Raw genomic sequence first — 25,631 nt, 5'->3', positions numbered from 1 at the left:
CACAGCAACATTTTGAAGTTCTCTTTTCCTTTGAGTGCTCCTCTGGGATAGAACGTCCATGTTGTTTTTTGATTCTCCAATCTTTTTCACTCAGACCTAAGTGTGATGAGCAACCCTTAGATCGGGGCACGGGGAGAGAACAATAGCAATACAGTTAGCCCAACAGCATTCTTTCTCTGAATAACCCCATTCACTGTGAAGCTAGAGTTCTAGACAGTCTCACAGAGGCCCAGATGACTTTGAAATATATCTCATTTCCCCATAAAGATCATCTTGTCATTTAGAGAACATGTCCGTTGACAGAATCAAAGACTCTTATTAGTACCTGACTTTTTTTCTCCCAAATCCTGACTTCACCCAAGGCACACTCATTAGCAACATACATACTTACATGCCTATCTTTTTTTAAGTTTAAAACATATGTAATTTCTGTACTTAAGGAAATATACCTATAGTTCACAAACCCCAAAATGGGACATATGGTCTGACAATGGGAGGGATATTTGAAACTGGGACTGTCTTGAAAAGTTAAGGAACACATGGTCACTGGATAGTTAGCCCATGAGCTGCTCCAGAGATCATTCAGTGGTGGAAGGCGGTATACCTTTTCCCTTATGTCAGCCTCTTGACGGGAAATTATCTAAGAGGCATTTTTTTTTTAAGTGGATGCAAGCAAATTTTTCATATAGAGTTATAAATAACATTTACTTGTAAATAAGAAGGCGATCCTTTTCTTGTTTCTTGCAGAAATAGGCATCTTTAGTAATGGAGGAAAACCCATTTTGCAGTGTGGACTTGTGCAGAGAACACAGGAGAGCGTTCAGCAGCAGGGGGATTGTATTTCAATTGTTCTTGTTTGAAATCGGGCGGTGGCTCTGCCTCGTAGCCTGCAATGTCTGCTCAAGCCTTCTGCCTCCCTTATTAAGATCTTAATTACAGACGCAGCTTACTTCATTGCTGGAGGGAAAGAATTTAGTTTCTCTGAACTGTGTCTGTTTTTTGGTGTGGCAGGTGTAATCATGATGAGATCATTTCTGTTTTGTTTTCTTTTCCTGGAGGAATTATTTTTGAAGGGGAGGAGTACAGTCCTTAGGACACAATTTCATAGCTCATAATAGTGCAGTAATAACTGTGCTGTGATTTTATAGAGACACTTTCTTCTGAAGAAGTCAGAGCATTTCGCATATATAATTTCATGACTCCTCATAATATTATTATAAAGAACATGTCCATTATCCCTATTTTGCGGATGGCTAAGCAGAGTCACAAAAGGTGGTGTGATTTCATTGTCATTAGTCTTCTAATATGAGGACTGAGACTAGACTCTGTTAATTCAGTTTAGTTTCCGTTCCTCTATTCAGGGTTTCTCAATATCAGCACTATTGACATTTCGGGCTGGATAGGCCTATGTTGTGGGCTGTCCTGTGCATTCCAAGATGTTTAGCAGTATCCCTGGCCTCTACCCACCAGCTACCAGTAAAATACACACACACACACACACACACACACAAATTCACACTCACACACTTTCTCACTCACACGACCAAAAATGTCTCCAAACATTGCCAAATGTCACCTGGAAGGATAAAATTCCCCCTAGTTAAGAATCGCTGGCCTAAATCTCCCCTATTTCCTTCTGTCTAAAAACAATTGCCTTACTGGTTTGATGTGATAGAAGCGCAAAAATACAACTATATAATTGTTTGCCATAATTTTATCATGACCAAGGTTGAGCTTAATGTAACAGGTCCTAACCAAAAGGAAATGTCGTCTTCTATGCTTAGCACCAATTTGTTCAAGCAAATACGTACCACAAAACACTAAGAAGCATGGGATCTCCCCCATGTCACATGTAAAACCATCAGGCCAGAGGAAGACAGACTGCAGAGAATTAAGGTTGCCATAGAGACAGTCTGATACACTCAATATGGAACAGGCATTTAGAGCCGGGCCTTAAAGAAAGCTATTTTAGTCTCATAAACTGGTATGTAATATGTACGTGTAGGAGCTTGTCTATATACCTAGCCATTGAATGATTTCATTTTGAGGTATTTTTTGTTTGTTTTTTTATTTTTTATTCCATTTGCTCCTGCCATCTTTCCTCTCCTTCGAGCTGAGAAGCTGCAGCATCTAAAGGTTTTTTCTTGAGACAGCTCTGCAGTTGCAATGGTGACAGCATATGATTGCATACGTCCCCTCAGCCAAGTATACGGATCCACTTTTTAGAACTCTTTGAGGACCTCACAAGTTAAGTGGGATAATAGCAATCAGGCACCAAACCTAGGTTGGGGACATCCAAAAGCGTTCCAGAGAGGGCTAGAATCCAAGTTACATCAGTTGGGTTCTGGCTGGGAGACAGGCGAAGGTTTCCAGGATATACACGTATTGATACTGGCATTATATTTAGATATTGGTCCTGCATCGTACTGTATTTAGGTATAACGTCATACCTCGGGGGCTGCTGCCTGCCTTGGTGCTAGAAGATAAGATATATGAGAATGTAAAAATAGGAAGATCTTCCCCCTTCTTTCAAATACTTTATTAGATGTTACAACTTATGTGTTTTGACTTTTGAGAAATTGTCATTTGGGGGACCATACTGTAATATAATGGACTGGAGTCCCTATTCCTTTATCACAATTCTCATTTCACTTCCCCCAAGTACCTGGATGTTGGAGGGATTTGTCTAGACAGGCAGATGTGAGCCGGTGCCAACACTACAATGTTGGCTGAAATCCAGATGGTTGTTTTATTGTTAATAAAACCTATCTTTTGGGTGAGTGGGTGTCGGGCCTTCATCATTATATGGCGCCTATCAGATTTATCTAAGGACAGAACCTTAAAAACAGTTTGTGCCTGCCCCATGTTTTTGATCCTTTGCCAATATGCTATACTTAAATCTCTCAAAACCAGGCAACCTGGGAGAAATGCTTATAAATTCCAAGGCTTAATAGCAACAGTACTAAATTCTAACATGGAGAAGGTTCTCAGGAAGTACATCCTGGTCCAGTGGGAAAAAATCCTAGATTAAGAGGGGAACCAGATGCTGTTTCTGGCTCTGCTGCTAATCTAATAGGAGACTCTCTGGGCTGTAAAAGAAGATTGGGTTAGAATGATCTTTAAGACCTCTTCTTAATCTAAAAGTCTAGTCTAGTTGGTTCTGGTCAAGCCATGGGAGACTTCTGGTTCCAATACCCATAGACATTTAGGTGTCCTTCTACCTTCTTTAAGACCCTTAGGAATTGCTTAGGTCAATCTGAAAGACCACAGCAGAGTGGGAAATTGAGCTCTTAAAGACACATGTATTATGTATGATGATCAGACTTGTGAGGAAAAACCTTTTTTTTTTTTTTTTTTTTTTTTCTCAAATACTGTCAACAATCAATTTCTGGCCAAGAAATAATAGAAGTGGGCTGTGAAGTCACATGCATACACTCATACATGCACTCCTACTTACCAACTCATTTGTAATTTTTTAAAAATATGAAACAAGGGATTTGCTCCAGGCTTTTGTTGCTTTCATGGTAAACAAACACCAAGATGTGAAGGTCTCTGTCCTATATCAATCTTAAATCAATAGCTGGCATTAGTTCTAGTGCAGGAAAGGAAGGGAATACAGCATTTGAAGAAAGACTTTAAATCTCACAGCTATGCTGTCTATATCATGGTACCAAATCTGTCAGATAGAAGTTCTTCCTGAGATCCAAATACCCACATTGCAATGAGCATCAGATCTTCTCACCAATTCTCCGGAAGTGGTATTATTTTGGCATATGAGCCACCAAAAGAATGCTGGGTTCTGAATGATCCCTCATTGAATAGGGATATGTCAATATGGAAGCGACATTAAGATTCCCAAACTTGGAAGCCTTTCAGGAGCTCACATAGAGGGTGTCCTGATGGTGCCTATGGGGGCTGCTGCATGTCAAAGAATATCTTTAAGAGGGCAAGTGTCTAATGTGACGTTTCTTAAAGCATCTCCCACTCAGAAATGCTCAAAGAGAATGCTATGGCTAAAGTTCACAAGGCTGGAAAATGTAAGAAAATTTAAGGAATTGTGGTAGAGTAAATGATATGAACACTCACAGAAGGTCTGAGATATTCACATAAGCTTTGTAACTATCGTAGGGGTTTAGAAGCACTTTCCAGAAAGGAAAATCGTTGGCTGAAATGTGGTCTAGGTGGCAGAGGAATCTTTGGTGACACGTGTTGGGCGCTTCTCGCTGATGGTTGGCAGTACGACACGGGACTAGTGGGGCCTACGAGACTAGTGGGCCTGCTGCTGCCTTTCTGTGACTAGTTCAGATCACATAATGTAAAGTGAGTCAGATCACAATCGACAAATATTGTTGAGAAAAAACTTGGATGTGCTATGTATCATATCTTCTAATTCCTGAACTTGAAAATTCTGTGTCTACAATTTAACAATCTCAAGATCTAACTCAGAAAATTTGATATTCCACATCATCCAATGAAAGAACCCAGGTATAAACCAAATATTCCAAGAAGCAGAATCCAGACACTTATAGATGTCCATGTATTCTGATGACAGCCGTGTGCTTCTTTTGGGAAATCCCACATCCCCCTGTTTTCTAAAGGTGATGGTAGGAGGTAGCCAAAATGGTCAGACTAAAACTCATTTTTTTAAAAAATTTTATTGGGGAAGGGGAACAGGACTTTTATTGGGGAACAGTGTGTACTTCCAGGACTTTTTTTTTTTTTTTTTGCCAAGTCAAGTTGTTGTCCTTTCAGTCTTAGTTGTGGAAGGCGCAGCTCAGGTCCAGTTGCCGTTGCTAGTTGCAGGGGGCACAGCCCACCATCCCTTGTGGGACTCGAGGAGTTGAACCAGCAACCTGTGGTTCAGAGCCCACTAGCCCATGTGGGAATCGAACCGGCAGCCTTCGGAGTTAGGAGCATGGAGCTCCAACAGCCTGAGCCACAGGGCCGGCCCCTAAAACTCATTTTTGTCAGAGACACAAAAGCATACAAGCCTTTCTTTCTCTTCCGCTGTGTCCTCAGACTGACAGTGATGATGCTCATCCTGCAGCCGCTTCCTTCAGGACTGATTTCCTTGACAATGGCCATTTCCTTCTGTACTGTGTCTGTTTCTCACGATCTGTTTCGCTGTGTGTCTGTGTGTGTGTGTGTACGTGCTGTGTGTGTGTGTGTGTGTGTGTGTGTGTGTGTGTGTGTGTGTGAAAGCCATGTTGTCGAGAATGTGGCAGCCCTGAGGCTGTGGCAGGAGCTCCAACGTGATAAATATAGCATAAAGTAAAAATAATAGGAGGAAGTTGGGCCATTGATGATGCTATCAGTCCTAGTGTGGTGACACACCAGCCATTGTGTCTCATTTCTCTCCAAAGAACAGCATGAATGGTCATGGAAATTACAAGTCACACCTCTCCATATTTGGAATAACAGATAGTTTCCCTGGAATTAGGAGTAATAAGCTTTTGACATTTTGATAGCAGTGGGGGAAAGGAAAGGCAGGGAAGGGTGGGGGATGATGTGGGAGTTGTCATATGACTTAGAGCTCTCTGTACCCACTGTTCTGGCTCTGTATTCTGTTTTCTTCCCACTCCTCGGGCATAGCTTGGGAACCAGGAACAGCAGAAACCAAAGTCCTGGCAAAGTATGAATGGTGCTCAGTCACCTGCCGCCAGATGTGAGAAGGGAGAGAAAGCTCTTACAGAGAACATTGTATTTAATCAGGCTGGGATGGTCAGTTCCTCCTGGCCTTCCTGTTTGTTCAGTGGTTGTGGACATGAGATTTGGGCTCTCCACCTACGTCATTATCCTGTTTTAGTGGGGGGGGTGGCGCTTTCCTGCTGGCTGTCTCCCACGTTCTCCAGCTACGAGGCATGCCTGACTTACACACATCATTTATCTTTCTGGTTCCATTGGTTTATCTTCCCATGTCCATCTGAAAATTTTGACCAAATATCATGCTGATTTCTCTAGAAAAGAATTTCACTCTCTCCATAGAGAACCAGGAAATCAGAATCCAGAATCCATTTCAAGTTAGCAAATATTTAACAAGTGTGTATTTTGTTTCAGACACTGGAATAAAGTTCTGAAAATGCCAAAGGAAAGAGACAGCTCTCTGAACTTAAAGAGTTCCCAAAATGAATGAGCTAGTAGAAATCATACCGTAAGAAAAACTATTACAGAAAGCTGGGAAGAGAAGCAATCAGATAGGTTTTGGAAAGATAACATTCTGGTTATGTGGAAGATGGGTTTTAAGATGGGAAGAGGTTAAATGCTGGAAAACCAGTTGGGAAGGAATTGCTGTATTCCCCCAAAGAACATTGCTGAGTACCTGAACTAGGAATGGCAGGAAGGATGTAAACAGAAAACTGATTGGGTTTCAGGTTGTAAAGAGAGTCTGAAAACCTCTGAGGCTACTGTCTTGGGCAGCTGTGTGCATACTACTAAGAGAGATAAAGCAGGAGAAGGAGTTTTTGCACTGGATTTCAAGATAAACATACCCAATAGACAACTGGAAATGTGGGATTGGAGTACAGAAGAAATATCTAGGCTGGAGCTATGGATCTGAGTGTTATCTGTATTTAGATACCATAGGCATGGATGTGACTTGCTGTAGAGAACAAGCATATAGAGAAAAGTGCAAAGTAGAGATCCCTTTGGAACATGATCACTTAAGAAATGAGCCCCCCAATTTTTTAGTTTTATTTTTTAGCCTGTGAAAGAGAAGGAAGGTGAGGGGTCATGAGAACAAGAGAAGAGAGTGAAGCAGGAAGTGGTATCTCGGAAGCCAGAAGAGAGTTTCAAGAAAGATTGGGGTGGGGATCCATGCTAGAGGCTGCTATAATTAGTGTCCCTCAAATAGGATTTATGACCCTAAGGGCTAATTTCCAATCCTGATTGGAACCACAACTTTTGTAGCACATGTATTTGACTTTATTAAATCCTGTCCTAATTCTGGAGCTGGAGACAGGAAGCCTGAATTCTTGTCGCGGTCCTGTGACTTTGCCAAATCATGAACTTCTTGGGCCTCAGTTTTCTCATTTGTAAAGTGAAAGAATTGAACTGACCATCCCAGCCTGATTAAATTGTTTTAAGTTCTTCTGGCTTTCACGTTCTGTGCCCAACTGTTTTGGTGCTTTGCCAAGCTCAAGCTGCTTTTCTAACTGCCAGTCTCTGGAGGCTAACCATCCAACTGGATATAGAATTACATAGCTCTCTTATCTCTCCTTGATTTGTTTCTGTGTTGACCTTTCCTGCCATGGAGATAAATATGGGGGTGGAAGTGAGAAAGAGTAGATCTGCCTCTCCTGGGTTTTTCTAAGATATTCAGATAATCAACTCCTGACTTTGTGGCCTTAAGGAGTCACACCATTGCACTGAAGGAGGAGGGTTCCTCCACCTTCTCCTAGCCAGAGGAATGAACTCTTAATTTGCCTATTTATGAGTTGCATGTGCACTTTCGAATAAGATGGTTTGTGTTTCGGATGAAGTTAATTTTACTGTTACCGTCTTACTGAACTCCTGCCTCACACACCAAATACTTCCAAAAGTCAAGCTGCTTACCCATGTTTTCTCCCACTTTTTCACAGATTGTACTCTGCTGGAATCTAATGAGATTCATCCACTGTCTCAGGTCTCTTGAATGCAACCAATAGTTTCATTATCACTGTTGGTAGGCAGATACTTGACAAGAGATTGCAATGCCAAGAACTCATTATTAACTTAAAGAAACATTGCTTTGAGAGACAGTTCTCCTAAATATAATTGTGAGCAAGGGAAATATCAGATATGTATAATAGCATCGTTAGATTAGAACCAACCCCTTGACTGAGAGCAGAGGAGGCAAAGAGGGTAGGGAGCCTAAGGCCAAAGTGCCATCCAACAAATTAAGTAACTAGTCATAATAACTTCCGAAATGTATGGCAATGTCAAAGTACTTGACTTGAATTAACTCATTTAAAGCCATGAGGTTTTTATAGATGAGGAAGTTGAGGCACAAAGCAGAGAAGTAATCTGCCCAAGTCGCTCATCTGGGACATCAAACCCCAAGAATCTACTTATTCAATAGACATGACAAGAAGAATTGGTCATCTTTAGGACTTCACTGAAGGAATTGAGCCCCATTAGGAGAACATTGTATAGAAGAGATAAGGTGGCTTAGAGTTCTGGAAAGAGAATCCAGCCAAGAGACCACTGTTCTATTCCCCTCTCTGACACCAACAGTATGGCCTGGGGCAGATAATAAACTGCCCCGCACCTCAGACCTGTAAAACAGGGAGTTTAGGTCCAGGTGTCTCTAAAGGTCTCTGGAGCTGGAATCTTCTGTTTGGGAGAGTGTCAGGGTATAGACACTGGCTCTCTGTAGCTTGCACACATATTAAATAATAGTCCTGTTCACACAAGGCTGAGAATATCTATCAGTGTATGAGGTATCACACTAGCACCCGGGTGCCTGCCACTAACAGCCATGCCACGCTCTCTTTCTAAATCCTGATCTCTGTAGGCAGTGGGGAGGACTGCTGGGAAATCATGGACAGCTAGTCAGAACTCACCCCTGGTGGCTCCATTAGCAAGGACGCTGGGCTCTGAAGTATTCCCAGAGAAGCAGCTCTTGAGGCACATCGAGAAGCATTAGTATGCTGCTTACCAGGTGGTGGAAGGTCCCTGGGACGGGACACAAAGAACATCCAGAACAAGTCTCACGCAGGGGTTTCTCTCGGCCTCTGATCAGGCACTACTACCAGTACTCTACTTCAGCGCTTCATGAATTTCATGGCAGTGGCCCAACTCTGAAAGCCTCCAACTTATTTATGCTGATTGTGTCTGTAGACCTTTCCCTTTCTACTGTCTTCTGTTTCTCTTCTTTCCTTTCTTTGAAGCCAATGTCATTGCACAGCTAGCAACTCTCGGTTCCCATAGAACTGGCCCCTACTCTTTATCACTTCTGATCTCATGTTGAGGCTTCTTTACCAGCCATTCTCAGTTGCTGAATGGGCCCTGGAAAAAGGGACCAAGGCCAGAGGGGTCAGCTCTCTCCCTGCTCCGTAATCTCAGTACACTCTGGTGGATTAATTTCCTTCAACTCATTTTGGTACAAAGTCCAGAATCCCGTCTCCTATAATCTGTGACTTTTCTTTTAAATTACAGAGCACCCAAAAGATGGAAGAAGGGAAACAGAGGAGATTTTAGGATTATGACCATCCTTATTTGGTTCTTCAAGCCAGAGTAGAATGCTACACGATTTGTCTTTATGTATGTGAACTTTTAATTATTAGAAGGAAACCAAAACTTCCTAGAATATAAATACAAAGTAAAGCCTTCACCAAGAACACAAACCCTTCATTTTCCTTTTGGCTTCCCTCACTGCTCACCTGTCTACGTCATAGACTTCCCAGAGCTCTAAACTCTCGAGAACAAGGATTTCAACCTTATTCTTAAGGAGCAGCACCAGGCCTCCTGGGTACTGACCTCTATGGCTTTATCTCCTTTCCTTAGGTTAAGTGGGTGCACTAAGAGGTATTTAGTTCACAGAGTAAAAGCTGGACCCCTTCCCAACCACTGACCAGAGGGGAGATCCCTCACATAGCACAGCCACTCCATAGCAGAGAACCAGCACACAGTGTAAGACCTGTGGTTACAGGGCACAGTACAGGGGGAGATGATTAATGTGTGTCAGTTATAAAGGAATGCGAAGTATGAGGCCGAAAGTACAAGTCCACTTTTCTAGAGAAGAAAACAGGGGACAGAAGTCCAAACTGCAGCCTCCAATGCTACTGTTCTGTAAAGCCACTAACATCCATCCAATCAGCCGTCCTTTGTCCCACAAATGATCATCATTCTAGTGCATCCAGACATTTTAGTGATGCACTGGAGAGATCACGTTTAGTTTTCCAAGTGCTTGCGGTGGATTTCCAATGTTCCCTGACTTGTCTGTGTGCTGGGAAGGAGCCGGCATGTGGTGATGGCTGCCATCATGCTGTAAAACACTACGAACGCCAAGAACTGAAATCTTTGGAGCCTTTGAAAGGCTTCCAAGAATGTCAGCACATACTGCCTGCCCACTTTCTGCTGAATGCCTACTTTGGCTGTCTGCTTAGTACTGAATGTGCCAGACAGGCCTTCATACAAAGAGAGAAAGTGTTTTGGGCCTCTGAAAGGGGAAGGCACAGCCTTTCTGATGTCAATGGCGAGACTCAAGAAGTAGGAAATAGCGGCAGGGTGAGGAGGGCCCTTCAGGAAGGTATGAATAAAAAACCAAAGGAGAAAGAGATGGCATCTACCTCTGTGTGATAAATTCTTTGTAGCTCCTCGCCAGCAAATCTGGAGATATAAACCACTCCCCGACTTTGCTCTGTTTAATTATCATGGGAAAAAATGCTTGCTTGGAGATTCTCCTGGTATACAAGGACCTTGTGATCAACTGAAAATAAGAATTTCTAAGCCCCACCAGGCATATATAAGTGTCCTTTTGTTTCCATTTTAACACCAAATATAAATGCCATTTGTACTGTTTATTAGTAGGAATGTTCTTTGACTCTTTTCCCTCCAATATTTGAAAAACTTGAGCAATGTCAGTTGTATACATCTGAATATCTTGGAGTATTCTGTTCCTCAGGCTGGCTATAAGAAAGGAAGAAAACTGTTTTGTACAGTAAACCATCATCTGAGTCTTTAAAGCGCTCCTTGGCAGAGCGTCTACTGCTTGTGGTGTTCTGAGCTTTTCCAAGGAGGCAGTCTGACGTCATTGGTGGCAGACACAGCATGTATGTATCTGTCTTTTGTCTGCACCATCTGTTTTTCTCCTTACAGGCTATCGTTCAGACTTATTCTTCTCTTCTTTCCAGGAGGTATACCTCTCCGTAAGGGCATGGGCTTTAGGTGTTAAAGAGACTGCGCTAATATTCTAACATGATTTCCCTTTGTTCTTTCCTTCCTAGAATCTTATGGCAAGAGCCTTGTATGACAATGTTCCAGAGTGTGCTGAAGAACTGGCCTTTCGCAAGGGAGACATACTGACTGTCATAGAGCAGAACACAGGAGGACTGGAAGGATGGTGGCTCTGCTCCTTACATGGTCGGCAAGGCATTGTCCCAGGCAACCGGGTGAAGCTACTGATTGGCCCCGTGCAGGAGACCTCCTCCAATCAGGACCAGCCTACTTCTGGATTGATGCACCAGACCTTTGGCCAACAGAAGCTCTATCAAGTGCCAAACTCACAGGGTGCTCCTCGAGACACCGTCTATCAAGTGCCACCTTCCTATCCAAATCAGGGAATTTACCAAGTACCCACTGGCCATGGTACCCAGGAACAAGATGTGTATCAAGTACCATCCATACAGAGAGGCATTGGGGGGGCTAATGGTCCCCACTTAAGTAAAAAGGTGAGTGAGTGACTGACTATACTTTTGTTCAATACAGCAAGAGCTTGTTGACTCTTAGAACACTACTTATTTTTTTTCCCAGTGCACGCAGAGTAATAGAAATGTTCCTAAAATAAGAACTTGACACTTCCAAGAAGTAAGTATACCTAAATACCCTAGCTCGGGCAGTATTTTTGCATCATTTTTCTATTCGTTAGTCAGTAAAACTTTCTTGAGCACCTAACCATGTGCCAATTACTGTTGATACACAGCTCTTATAAGTTCCTGTGCCATTCCAGGTCACATTGGATCATTTCTCTTCATCTTTCTAAAAGATCTGCTTTTAGACCTAGGTTCTTCACTCAAATAGTTTCCAATCTTTTCTATTTCTTCCTTGAGTGGTTCAAGGCACCAAAGTTTGTACAAGCACAATGATTCAACAAGGACCCTCCTTGCACCAAAAGCTGAATCATGACCCATTGGCCTGGCTACACAAAGAACCCACTAGAAGTAGAGGAAACAAGGAAGGTGGGAGTGGGCCCTGCCAACCAACTTGTTCTGCAGAGTGGCTAGCTTACAGTTTGACTCATATAAAACACATAGATATTTGTATTTAGAAAGGAGCCGTCCTCTTATCCTTCAAGTAATTCCTTTAATAATGCCTGAGCCAGTGGGTGAAAATAGTGGAGCTAGGATATTGAGGAAGGCATCCTGTTAAAAAACGGGAAGGACCTTTTCATCACGCGATATAATTCCAAATGCTGTAACAATTTGGGATAAATAGAAATTTTTTTTTTTTTTAGAAATTTTTTTAATTGAATGGATTTTAAGGATCTAGTATATTTTTGATGCCTGTGATATAGCAGTGAATTAAAGAGTGAACTAAGCCTTCACGATGCTTACACTGTAGTGGGGGGACATAAGCAAACACTGCAATGTCGAGTGCAGGGAGGAATAATGTCAGTGAGCATGTAGGGGTAATAGCCAACACCACGATGCCGCTGCTGTAGTGTCACAGGGGAGGGCTTTTCTCTCTCGTTTACTGGAAAATTCCAAGAGTCTGCAGATGGTCCTGTGAGGTTTGGTATTAAGAATGGACAAATGTAACTAAATAAGAAAAGCCCCCTGAATTACAAGAGGACAGAGGCAGTTCAATACCAGCAAGAGCTTGTTCACTCAGAACACTGCATATACCGGGGGCCCGCTGCAAGAAAACCTAATACAAAGTATGAAGTTACAAAACCATGTCAATTAGGGAATAACTATTTGCATGATAATGGAATCTTCTGTTGGAAAAAAAGGGCGGGGTGGGGGAGAGGTTACTGTTAGATTTCTTAAATAACAAAACCACACATGTGACCAAATCACCTTTTGTACATAAAGTATTTTTACAAAACACTTCTCAAGAGCATATGTGTTGCCTAAGTTGAGTGTGTGTACATTAGGAGGAATTCCTCAAGCAGTGGCGAACAGCTTTCTGACTTGTTGCCCAAGACAATGATCTCTGCAGACGATAGATTGTCGCCATGACCTTTCAAAGTCTTTCTTTCCCCAGGGATTTTGGGATTCAAAAGGAAAGCCAAACCAGGCCTCTGTCTTGAGAGGGGGAAAAGAACAGTTGAAAGGTGTAACTATAAATAAATAACTTCTCTCATTCTTAGTACTGGTTGTTTGCACCATAAAAATAGCTTTCTCTTCATCTGGGCTAGTGCAAGGCAGATGGGGGAGGCCAGAACAGGAAATGCTTGGCTGAAAGATGGTGGGGTCTAAACTTTCATCACAGTTTATTTTGGCAGGAAGGTGACATGTTTTCCTTTTTATACTCAACCTTTATAGTTCCAAGTCTGAAAAGTCTAAAGCTTCAGACTTCTTCCCATTTTATTTGCTGTAACTGCGCTGCAGATTCACTCTGTGACTTTCCATCCTGTTAGAGGAGACTGACCACTCCTTCCCTTGGATTGATGTTAGGGGGCTGGGGTTACCCTTGGGCTCTTGAACTTGGATCTTCTGATTGTGTTTTAAATTCTAAAATCAGTGGAACAGTTTATGTATAGCAAAAGGTGGGTGATTCCTGTAGGAGGAAACCAACTTCTGAAAAGAACCTCTGCCAGCCCATCGAAGGGGTGCAAACAAACCCCGCGGACTGTACTAGAGGTCAGGAGGAGATAAGGCCTGGAGCGCCGAGCTGCTTTGAGTGGTGGGGTCTGAGGTGATAACATGGCAAGGATGGGAAGGGCAGGAGAGAATGTTCCTGGTTCTTCCCTGCCAAACACCAAGTGTTCTGCAGGATACCCTGACCTCAGCTTGAAAGTCATCTTAGAACCTCTGGTTCTCTAGGCTGCCAACCGCCATCCTATCCACCGGTCCATCAGCTTACATCCCCTTGGGAGTGAGGGAGTAAGTTTGCCCTCTTCCTTTCCTCTTCCTGTCTTCCTTTCTTCCTCTTCTCTCTCTCTCTCTCTCTCTCTCTCTCTCTCTCTCTCTCTCTCTCTGTCTCCCTTTGTCTTCCTTTCTTCTTTCCTTTCTTTCCTTCCTTCCTTCCTTTTGTCTTTCCTTCCTTCCTTCCTTCCTTCCTTCCTTCCTTCCTTCCTTCCTTCCTTCCTTCCTTCCTTCCTTCCTTCTTTCCTTCCTTCCTAGTAGAGATGACTTGGTTACTAACAGGTGATTTTAACCTTCAGGAGGTAACAGCAGCTGCTTTAAAAACTTCTGTCAACATGTCCCTCAGTGTAAGTTTCTCACTCAGGATATTCTCAATGTGTGAGAATTATTCTAATGATTTAAGACAAGACCCCAGAAGTTACTCCAGGTACAGTGAGGTTTTCAGGTGGGGGTAGGAGGGTTCTCATTGTAGCTAAACAGCCCTTGCTAAATAGCCCTGTACCACATTGTTCTCTTTTACTTTCCCATCTATAAAAAGATAGTGAACCCAGACCTAGACATCCTTGGTAGTTTAAGCTGTGGTCCTCTAAAGTTATTAAAGAAGAAAAAGAAGAGGCAGTGGAATCTTGTTCTGAACCACTAAAATATGGTTTTAAAATTTTAGGGAACATAGAAATCACCTGGAGAGGGGGAAAAGGGTGAGTGTAATTGCAGCTCCCCAGGCCTTTCCCCAGCATCTACTCCTGGGGGCTAGGAATCTGCATTTTAGGAAACTCCTTGGATAGTTCTAGGGGAAGTGGTCTAGGACCGCACTCCGAGAAACACAGTGAGGGAACCATGTAGGTGGTTGGATATGTTCCAATCTGATTGTGACTAGGGACTTTCCATAGTTAAAGATTCCCTTGATGTTATTAACAGACTGTGGGCTTCGGAAATTTTATCCACCACAATTTTTTTCTACTAATGAATCACTGAGGAAAAATAAAGACAGTGCATTATATCTTCTATCACTTCAGCTTTGCTCTCTGGGAAACACCAGCCCCTACCCACCTTCTGCATCCTATCCACATTAAAAGACATTCATCACTCATTAAATCAACAGTTAGGGAGAGATAATTATATAATCCCTACCCTTTCGTGCAACAAGAAGACAGCATGAGTGTTGTGAAAAGAGCATGGGCTTTGTGGTCAGGCCGACTCCTGGTTCTGTTTCTTCATTGCTGTTATTCCTGGCAAGTTACTAAACATCTTTAGGCTTTGTTGCTTCATCTGTACAATGGGAATAATCATAGGGTTGTTGTAAGAATTAAATGAAACAATATATAGAAAGGACTTGGCACCATGCTTAAAAATATTAGTTCCTCTTGCCCTGTTTTTCTTTCCTTTTTCAGATATTATTTTGAACTGCATCAGCCCGTTTGTGTTTCTCACTATACACCAAATATGCAAATACTTGACTGATAGCACATGGGTTGTTCCCTTTGAGCATGTGGCTCTCTCTTTGGTTCTACAAGAATTTGTCAAAGTGGAAAAGAAATTGCACAGTTATCTGGAGACAGTAGACACTGACATATGTACTTATCATGTTTCCCCAGAAATAAGACCTAACCAGAAAACAAGCCCTAGCATGATTTTTCAGGATGACATCCCCTGAACATAAGCCTTAATTTGTCTTTTGGAGCAAAAATTAATATAAGACCCTGTCTTATTTTTGGGGAAACACAGTAATTTCATGGGTCTGTCTCACTCCGCGTTTATCCATTAGGCATTGTGAGCAGAATGACTGGGGCCTATGAGGAAGTCTGAGTGCTGAATAAAAAAAATGTGGCTCCAAAATATGAAACACAAAAACTGCAAAATAGAAATTAATAAACACTTAGACAAATGGGTAGGAAACTATATCGTGTCAACCTCATTAATTATTGCATTTAAGGCTCATAACTATTTCATTACATATAAAACAATTTGTAGGTTAGATTTTTCTGTTTGCAAAGATTTCTAAATATGCCCCATGATTGCCAAAAACTCACAGGCACTTCTAAATTAAATAGTTACTCATTGTCCAATAATTTGAAAAGTTGAATTATTTTTTTTAAGTGTTCTCAGTTTTTTGAAAGCAAAACTTCTGCTTGATATGGGAGTACAGTTTGGACTGGAGCCCCCAAACATCCAAAAGTCTAAGGTCTACCAATGTCTAAGATAGCCTCACTTCTTTTCTTCAAAGATCAGTAAAACTGCTGCCACCTGAGTTCGTCAGTTTTGAGCTTGATCTTCACAGGGAATTATGTGTGTTTCTCTGATTATTCATTGGACAGGTTGCTTTTATTCTAACTGGTGGAATTTGATTTGCCTTGAGTCCTTCTGAAGATCAGTATGGGCTAAATTACAAACTCCATTAGGGCAGGCAGGAGCCATGGCTGTCTCTTTACTGCTATAGACGAAGCTCACAGCAAAGCATCAGCACACAGATAACAGCCAACAAGCAAATGAACAAGGCAGAAGCAAGAAATGAAGCATTTAATGTGAGTTGACCTTTAAATAAACTGAAAAGTGGTTTTGATCTTATCACCCATCCTCTGTCGCACACTGTTCAAATCCCATCATCCAGCTCATTACAATATGTTATGACATATGTCAGATTATACACGGTCATTTTCTCCCACAAGGGTCTTGGAAAATGTCACCATCTGTTTTCTATAATCATAGCTATCTATACATAACAAATTTGCATCTGAAGCATGAGTGATGTAAAGTTCAACTCGCCTGAGAACCTAACTTTTATGCGTTTTGCCCAGTTTAGATGACAAGAAGTTAACTCTCCTATAGTCACGGACAAAGGAGGACTATACTTTTTGTGCTGGCGACCAGAGCTTCCGTTGTGTGTGCTATTAGTTACCCAGAATGCCTTTTGTCCTCTCTTCTACCTGTGAACTCCTATGCATACAATTTCTATGTTCATGTCCTTAGTGAAGCTTGCTTTCTGTACTCCAGCAGTGTCCTCCTTGACGGTCCCAAAATATGTTGAACATTTCACTTAATCTCAGGGGAGTTTGTGGGCTCATTAGAACTGTAATGGTTGGCCATTAGAATGTCTGTGGTTGCTAGGTAGGCTGGGGCAAGGGCTGCTTCAGGGATGGTACTCAGAAAACTCAACCAATGGTAAGCTTTATCTCAACCCCATTACATCATCTTTAGAGATCATTTCCTACCTACCTAAATGGGGCACAAGCATATGTTGGCAGGAAATGATTCAAAAATTTTAGACTAGTCTTCTAGGCCCATTCCTGAAAGGTAATATAAGAACCAAAAATAGATTAACTACAATGTTTGTACCTTCTTAGACAGTGAGTCATCATGAATTTTATGCACACACACATACACACACACAAAGAGCCATTGGTTAAGAACTGAGGACTTCCCTTATTGGGATTTGAAGCATTGTGAAATCTGGTTGCCCAGAGCAACTCTCAGTTACCAGTCAACTAACTGCTGTAAATTAGCTGTATGATCTGTCTACCAAGAAGTAAAAATAGATTTAGCGGAAACGAAATCTCCCAGAGAAGATAAACTCTGATTTCACCTTACATTTTTTTGGTTCTCTTCCTACATACACACACACACACACACACACACTGAAAAACAGCAGGGAGAAAACAGTTTGACAGGGCAGAGGGTACCTCTAGTTTCGTCATTTCAGTGAAGTGTGACCATGTTCCAGAATTGTGCATTTCTGTATTTAAAAAAATCACCCTAATTTAAATGAATTTATTTTCTCAACACACGGATATTTGAGCTATGCAGAGAAGTGAACTTTCATCTAAAATCTCTACCCTCAAGAGTCAAGGCAAATTTTAAACCTTACACAAAATTTGAGGCCCTTGAGCAATTCAAGGGCAGGACTTGATGAGCTCACTTTGAAAATGAGAAGTATCTCTTTCCAGTCAAGGCACCCACGCCAGTGGAATGAGCAAACTGCAATACCTCCTTAAACATGAACAAAGGTCCTTTTCTTTTGCTCCGTGCCAAGGTCTTCAAACTCAGCTGCAATTTGTTATAAAGCTCAGAGATACTGCATATTTCTAAGGGTGCATTAGTAACTTGTTATAAAGCCACACCAAAGCGAACAGAGGTAATCTTCCTTCCTTTTCAATGATTTCATTCTAAGTGACTGTGCTTAATCAAAGTGAATAGGTCAGATATTATGCATACTGTGATGTGTGGCTAAGCGGTTAATGCGCAATTTGTGAGGGAGAGAAAAGGATACATGTATTTACTGGATTTCAAACTTCATGTTGGTTGAACACATCTTTAAATGTGGACCTGTTTGAGTACGTGGTACAAAATGCAGAGCTAGATACCATCCGAAATGCCCTGGGTTCTAAACAGTTGTGCCGTAAGCCTAGTTGTCAAAGCACAATTCTAGAGATCTGTGCTGCTCCTGTTTTAGCAGGACAGGTGTGACTCACCGAGGATAGGGTGTCTTCCTTACAACTTGTAACGCCAGTAACATTTGAAGAGTACCAAGGAGTCTTCTCTTTAAAGGGACTCCAGAGTAGATCAATTTTTGAAGCAAAAAATCCTTTAGTGATACCATAATCACATCTGATTTATTTGAATAATTTTTATATTTGGTTTTCTTAAAGCATAGTGTGCTGAAGCCAGTTATTTATCAGAATAGTTACTCATTTCCAGATGTACCACCCACTGACTGGGTAGCTTTTAGCATGTTATTAAGGTACTCTCTCATTTTTCAAGATTGTTTCACATCTAAAGTGCGGGCGACCTGAATGTGCTTTGGTTCTGTGTTAGGGACGTTATATACATAATCTCATCTAATCCTCTCAACAGCCTCATAAATTGTTCCTTACAACCTTCACTTTACAGGGGAGGGATCTGAGGTCTGAGAAGTTAACTTATTAAAGGACATACCTCTAGTAAGAGGCAGGATTGATATTTGAGCCTGTGTCTGTCTGACTCTGAAGCTGATGATTTTTACATCCCAGCTAATGGTTGGTGTTGCCGAACCCTAAAATAAGTGGGCATATTTAGGCACTTCATTAGCAAGTCCTGCTCACCAGAATCCTTGGAGCTAAAAAGCATCCTGACTTCTGCAGTGCACACCTGAAGCTGAAGCTAAATAATACTGAATGTCAACTATCATGTGGAGTATAGCATAAGGAATAGAGTCAGTGGAACTGTAACAGCTGTATACGATGTCAGAGGGCTAGTAGATTGGGGGCGGGGGTTATCACTTTGTGAGGGGTGTAAATGTCTAACTATTACATTGTTTTGTATACCTGAAACTAATGATAATAATAATTTTTTTAAAAAAGCATCCTGTTGGCCAGGAAGAATTAAAGTCAGTCCAGCGGGCTCCCACCTCAGATCCTTAGAGTAGGCTCAGCCGAGGGAATCTGAGTTAAGGAATGTGGAAATGCCCACCACCCAGCTACAGGGGTCAGTTTCACGGCAGGCTGACCCAGAACTCCTGAGCAGGTCATGAAGACCGCGGGACATGGCTGAGAACATTGCTGTGTTGGCTTTCTCTGCATTGGAAACGCAGTCTTTTCAAATGACTTCCAATTGCTTCAAATGGATAACTTCATTTAACCAGACATAATTAAATCTCCCAGAATGGGCCTGCCAGTGAAAGGAGTAACCCCCACCCGCACCCCCTACTGCCAAAATAATATATCCAGATCTTAGATTTTGCTTCTCAAATAAGGAAGTCACTTTCTCTGGGAGTACTTATTTGTGAAATTAGAAAAGTAGTAAATTGTTAATGTGTCTTGCTAGGGCAGGCCACAGGGCATGGAGAAAGCTGCTGCTGAACTGCTGGACCCAGCTAACCAAGGTTCTTGTTCACTTCTCTGTCATTAACGAGCTGAATAACCTCTCTGAACTTTAGTTCCCTCAACTGTGAAATGAGGGCTAGGGCTGGATTATCTCTAATGGTCTTCACTAAAATTTTATGATCCAGATATCCTTATCTGATTCTTTCCCAGAGTCACTTGAAAAGTTTAATGAAATGTTCCGGCCTCAAGATTCTTAAATAAAAGACACTCAGCTATTGCTAGAAATTTCAGTTGATCCTTAAGTTTCGGCAAATCTTTCTTACCCTTCCTTTAGGATCCAGTCCACTTTCTTATCTAGAAACCACAGTCTCCTTTAGAAGATAGAACAGTGTGAACAGAAAGCAAGGAGCAGGCAGGAACACAGGAAGGGAGGGTTGGGGTATGCTGAGCCAGAGAGAATCAGAGTTTGCAGACCCGGTCCCATACTGGAAGTGGGTATTAAGGAGAACTTTTATCCCTTTGTTACCAAGAGCTAAGAAAGTACTTCGTCCTGGATCATTATTGTCTGCCCATTTTCCTCTGTGCAGTCTTCACTGCTTGGCAGAGGCCCTTGGTGGGTCTGGTGTCTCTTGAAGCGACAATCCTGCCATAGCCCTGGGTTCAGAACTGCCACGTGAGCACTTTGCTCCATCAGCCATCATGTCTTTTCTCCCAGTTAAGCTGTAAGAGGTCTCTTGTTTAAGGAAGGAGCAATAATCATAGGCATTTGGGTCCAGAAATTCTCATCTCCTGCCTCCTTTCCATAATCACATTCCCTTTAGGGCAATCTCTAGGCTTCTCGCAAAAATCCATTTCAAAGTCTAGATTTATTGCTTAGTGTCCTGTTGAATTTATTTGGACATCAAAAGAACCAAAATGTTTGTATCTTTTTATAGTTTTCATTCAAAGAACATTCTGATCCATGGGACATTAAAAATAAATGGCTTTGCAGTACCCAACTGTCATGGGCTGTATTATTCAGCTTTGTTGAGAGAAAGACCTCAACCACTTCGGAACCCAGACATCATTTCCCATCATGTTCTTTCACATTAAATGCTTATAGCTGCTCTTTGGCGCTTGGTCACTCCATAACTAAATATTGCTTTAGCACTCACTGTACAAAGAGCTTCCTGAAAGCAGCAGGGAGACTTGCTCCGGCCTTAACAATCGGGGCAGTGTTTCCATTGAGTGGTTCTCCGCCCCAATGCTGTGTCAAATGAAAGTGACCCAAGAGCCCCATTCCACTTCTGAGCTTTCGGTTGTGACTTTTTCCTCATTTGGAAAAAGAAATGGGCCGTGATTTTGATGTGACTAGCAAAAGGCTTAGTTCTAGCATAAAATTAGACATCAAAATGTCTTTGAAGGAAAGCAAATCACTTCCCAAAAGCAGAAAGGGAGAAATCTTGATGAGCACAAGAGAAGCATTAGAAAGGATTAGCTATGGACATGGCCGTGAGGGTGGCTTTTTAGGGTCAGACCCAGTTTTCATTATAATGTTGCTATGCAAGTAAATAAATGAGCTCACTGCTACACCCAAGCTGGGCAGAGAGAATTTACAGAGAATTAATAAATCCAGTGTAGGCAACATGTCGCTTTTCCTCTGGTCATAGAAAAGCAACTAGTAATCTTGGATTTTAAACAGACAAACTTCTATAACTTTGCAGTATCTGAAAATTGGGTCCAAGTTCTTATGGGCAGGCAGTGATAATAGTGATGTTTCTTTTCCTAGGGTTTTCTTTAAAGGGAAAAGGTCACACAGTTCATGGGCTTGAAGACAAAGAGGTTATTATAAGACCTGATAAATACTGTGGTGGCTCTGTTAATGCTTTTTAAGGGCATTTAAGTAAAATGGTCCTTTTCAACAGGTCTTTTTAGAAATTTAAGGACTCTGTTAATGCATGAAACCCAGAGATAAAAATAAAGTGTAAAATTATAAGTAAAATTATAAGTAAAACAGGGGGGTTGGGGGGTGTTAAAGATAGACAGGAAGCGATCTAATTTTACTTTCCACATATGCCAAGAAAAATGCAAATAGATGACTGCCAATCAGTGAAGCCTACCTTTGAATTCAGGCTATCTTAGGTACTGTTAATGGCAAGGTTATGAATCGGTGCTGTAATCATTGTGGCATAATAGCACTTTTTAACTTCTCATCAATTGCTCATTATATTTCCTGAGCACCACCTGGGTTGCCTAGTTCTTCACTAGACCTTGGGACAGAACATCAGGAGCTGGTTACACACATTCATGCTCTGCTAGATTCATGTGTGAACGCCATTGGTCCATTATCAAGGCATTATCCAGATATCACAAGCAAAGGATTGTGTACTGCAAGTCATTCCTATTGTTGCTTTGGATTGTGGAGACTTAGACCCAGAGAATTAAATCGTGGGACACAGAAACTAGAACAGTTACAAAACACTCCTCCCTATACTTCTAAGTTGGATTTCTTACTATTTTTTAAAATTTTCTTAAAATGATTAAAAAATGATGTTTTTGTGATTTTGTCATTTTTGTACACACATCCATCAAATGTAGAACTATGAATAATAATAATAATAATAATAATAATAATAATAATAGTGGTAAACACTAGATTAGGACCAATGCTGCTGACGCTCCCCATCCCATCCGAGTCTCTCATCCACTACACCCAATTGTTTCTAATAGTAAAATGTTTCTGCTTCCCTTTTACTGTCTTTGCTCTTCCTTGGGGTTGCTGGTTAGCGTGGAAGGAGGGAAGGAGTCAAAACAGGGATGAGTGTTGGAGGAGAGAGATGAGAAGTTGTGATAAGTAGATGGGTGGTAGGACTGGCATCAGAAAAAAGCACAACAGACCGTGGCAGGGCCTGAGGCCCTATTAGTCCGCTTTTGCAGAACTCTTGGGGGATGAGGAGGGCCTGCCTACATGAATGGCACAGCCTGCTCCCTTCCCCCTTCCCTCAGTGCTGCACCAAACCGGCCACATGTAGTTGAGAGGCTGAAGTTCTTCTAACCTCAGGGCCTCTGCTGCTGCGATGCTCCAATGCCAGGCCCCCACTAGGTCTGCTTTAAGGAGGAGAAGTGGATGCCCAAGGAAAGCAGCCCCCAAGTAGACTCGCTGAGACCTCAGTATAAGTGATACCATGTGAGCAGAAGTCGTCTTGTGAGAAATTATTGTGCTTCTGGACACTGTAGATGAGTATGAGTCCTACTTCTTGGTTAGATCCTCTTAACAAACGCAGCTTGTGACCTTCCACTGAAAAGGCCCCTCTGAAGAGAAATTCAATAAAGTGTCCTGGGTTTGGGACCTCGCCATCTTTCTCTTGGATAAATATCTTTATCTCTAAGCCTTATAAAGCGTGTTTTCTCCTGGGGTTTTTCACTGGAGTGTCTTGGGCTGTTATGGTGATAATTGTGACAATGGCAACACTGATATGACCAAAGTAAAATAGTAACCTAAGTAAATCTACTGATAGTTATCATGGGCCAAAGTCTCTTGCCATTAACTGCTTTGATGTGAAATCCCCATTGCCTCATAGACCTCACTAGAAACACTTTCTGCATTTGTGAAGATTAATTTCTATCTGACTTAAATCTAAGAAAGATCCAATTTTGTTTACTCCCGTAATTTAATCATGAAACATTTTGAAGTAAACAGCCTTGAGATCTGTGACCACTAAGACACAAACAACGTCCTCATTATATTAGGAAGAAAACAAGAATAAATTGTTGTTTGTCTTGTTTCTGTTGTCTCCTGCATTCCTGGTTGTCTTTGAATGTGTGTTGGACATTGTATTTTAATGAATAAAATAAAAATAGCTGAGGCTTAAGGGTTTATTCTGTGCTGAGTGCTTTATGTACTTGATCTCATTTAATACTCATAATGTCCTATAAGTATTATTGTTGCCATTTTACTAATGAGGAAACAGGCTTGGAATGGACAAATACCTTGGTCATGTTCTCACAGCTACTGTGTTTCCTCGAAAATAAGACCTAGACAGATAATCAGCGCTAATGTGTCTTTTGGAGCAAAAATTAATGTAAGATCTGGTCTTACTTTACTACAAGACTTTAATATAATATAATATAATATAATATAATATAATATAATATAATATAATATAATATAATATATAATATACTACCAGGTCTTATATTAATTAATTTTTGATCCAAAAGATGCGTTAGAGCTGATTGTCCAGCTAGGTCTTATTTTCAGGGAAACACGGTAGTAAGCAGTAGAGCCAGAATTTAGATTCAGCTCTGCCTGAGTCCAGCTGATGTTCTCAATCACTCCCCTCATCAGATCTAATTCTTTCAATGAGCTGAAGACCCACTGTGGCCTTGGCCTCTGGTACACAGCTTCCTATGTCACTTGGGGCCTGTCACTTGGTCTCAGAACTAGAGAAAGCCTGTTCCTTTCTACTGTATTTTCCTTCTGATGTTAAGGTAAAAAGCAGAGTTTGTTTTGATTTCGTTTTACAAAATTCCCCTGTATGTTTCTAGCTTGTGGCTGAGAAGAACACAGGTGTTGGTGTCACATGCAGGCTGTAGACTGGGAAAAAGGAAACCATCTAGCAGCCCTACTTGGGATTCCATTAGTGGTTTGCATCAAATAGTTGTGCTGGTGATAATTCTTCTGTGGGTTCTGATTTCTAAGCTTTATCTAACAGTCACTCTGCTTTCTTGGCTCCCTCACTTAACCCTGCATGGCTGATGAGAGACAGCTCTGCCCCTTCTCCCATGGATCCCACTCAAACTAGAGCTAACTTACTTGGAAACCAACCTTATCCTATATCAGCAGGCTTTGTTTAGTATCCTCCCCAGTTCCACATTATCTGGCTTAAGAAAAGCCTTGAGTTTTCCTTTAGTTTGTTAATATATCCAGTCAATACGTTTATCGAAGACCTACTGTATTTAAGGCGATGTGCTAGGCCCTGCTATTATATACAAATGAAGAAGAAATGGTCTCTGTCTCCACAATGCTAAGAGATGAGATGCACTAGAATAGTCAAACTACAAGTGATAAGTACCATTAGAGATGTATGGATAACATGCTCAGGGAGGGCCAACAAGGGAGATATTGCATCTGTGGGAAAGGCTTCATGGGAGAGAGGCACGCAGCTTAGCCTTGAAAATTGAATAACATTTGAGGATGAGAAAAAGAAGAGCCCCCTGGACAATGACACAGCACAACTGAAGGTGCAGAGGTGTGAGGTGGGTCCTGTATTAAAAAACAGAGTAGTTTTGTCTTGCCAAGGCAGAGAATTGTGAAGAGCTCTCGGGGCCTGCCCTCGGAGGCTTTCAAAGTGTTGACGGAAGAGGGCAGAAGTCCACACATGAAGGCAAAGACCGGAACTCTGGGGGCCAGAGACATGTTTAGCTTGGCCAATATGCTGCTGAAATACTTCAGCCAATTTTAAAAATCAGATATCACACGAAAATCCGCATTTCTGGTTTCTCCTGAAACTGAAAGATCTGGCGCCACAGGGTGTGTTTTTTCTGGATGGCAGTTGGCTAGAACTGAGGAATGGCTGCCTCCTTTCAATAGTGTGTGAGTTCTATCTGCCCTACACAGAAGCCCGGCTGGCTTCTCCCTTCGCCCTACCTGCTCAGCCCTGCTGGCACCTAAGTGGCAGGCTCCAGGTACAAGCCTGGCCAAACCAAATGTGGAGGCATGCCCGACAGACCCCAAGGGCCTCTCTTCCAGCTAACTGACTCCCACACTGGTTGGTTTTCAGGGTTCCCTAACCCTGGCTGCTACCCCAAACGCAGACTCTTCTTTAAAATTTCAGCACGCACAGCCCTCAAAATTATAAGATGTGGAAGTGTTTAAAATATTTCTGAAAACATCTCATGCTACCCAGGATCTAAGACTCAAAATGGTATAAATCAAACACATCAAAGTGTGGGGCGGGACAGGCCGTGTCTGTTTGCTTGTTTTTATGCAAGCCGATTAATTAGAGACCTAACCTCACCCCAGTCTCTGGACTTTTGATCCTATCCTGCCAAGGCCCAGCCTTGTACCTTTCTTATATGGACTGTTCCTGGTCTAAGTGCCTACAGTTGGCCCTTCTCTGCTTCATAG

At 41.8% G+C, this 25,631-nt stretch overlaps 1 protein-coding gene across 1 annotated transcript in view; it reads left to right on the top strand.

Moving 5' to 3' along the window:
• Positions 1-25,631, top strand: part of NEDD9 (neural precursor cell expressed, developmentally down-regulated 9) — a 45,328-nt gene that overhangs the window by 7,477 nt on the left and 12,220 nt on the right. Inside the window, exon 2 of the mRNA XM_081055449.1 lies at positions 10,926-11,369. Within this exon, the coding sequence (XP_080911575.1) occupies positions 10,926-11,369 (444 nt within the window). The remainder of the gene's footprint in view (positions 1-10,925; positions 11,370-25,631) is intronic.

This window comes from Rhinolophus hipposideros (genome assembly GCF_964194185.1).
Source record: "Rhinolophus hipposideros genome assembly, chromosome: 8".
NCBI lineage: Eukaryota > Metazoa > Chordata > Mammalia > Chiroptera > Rhinolophidae > Rhinolophus > Rhinolophus hipposideros.
The sequence above is the reverse complement of the archived record's forward strand: the minus strand, read 5'-3'. Positions and strand labels throughout refer to the sequence as shown.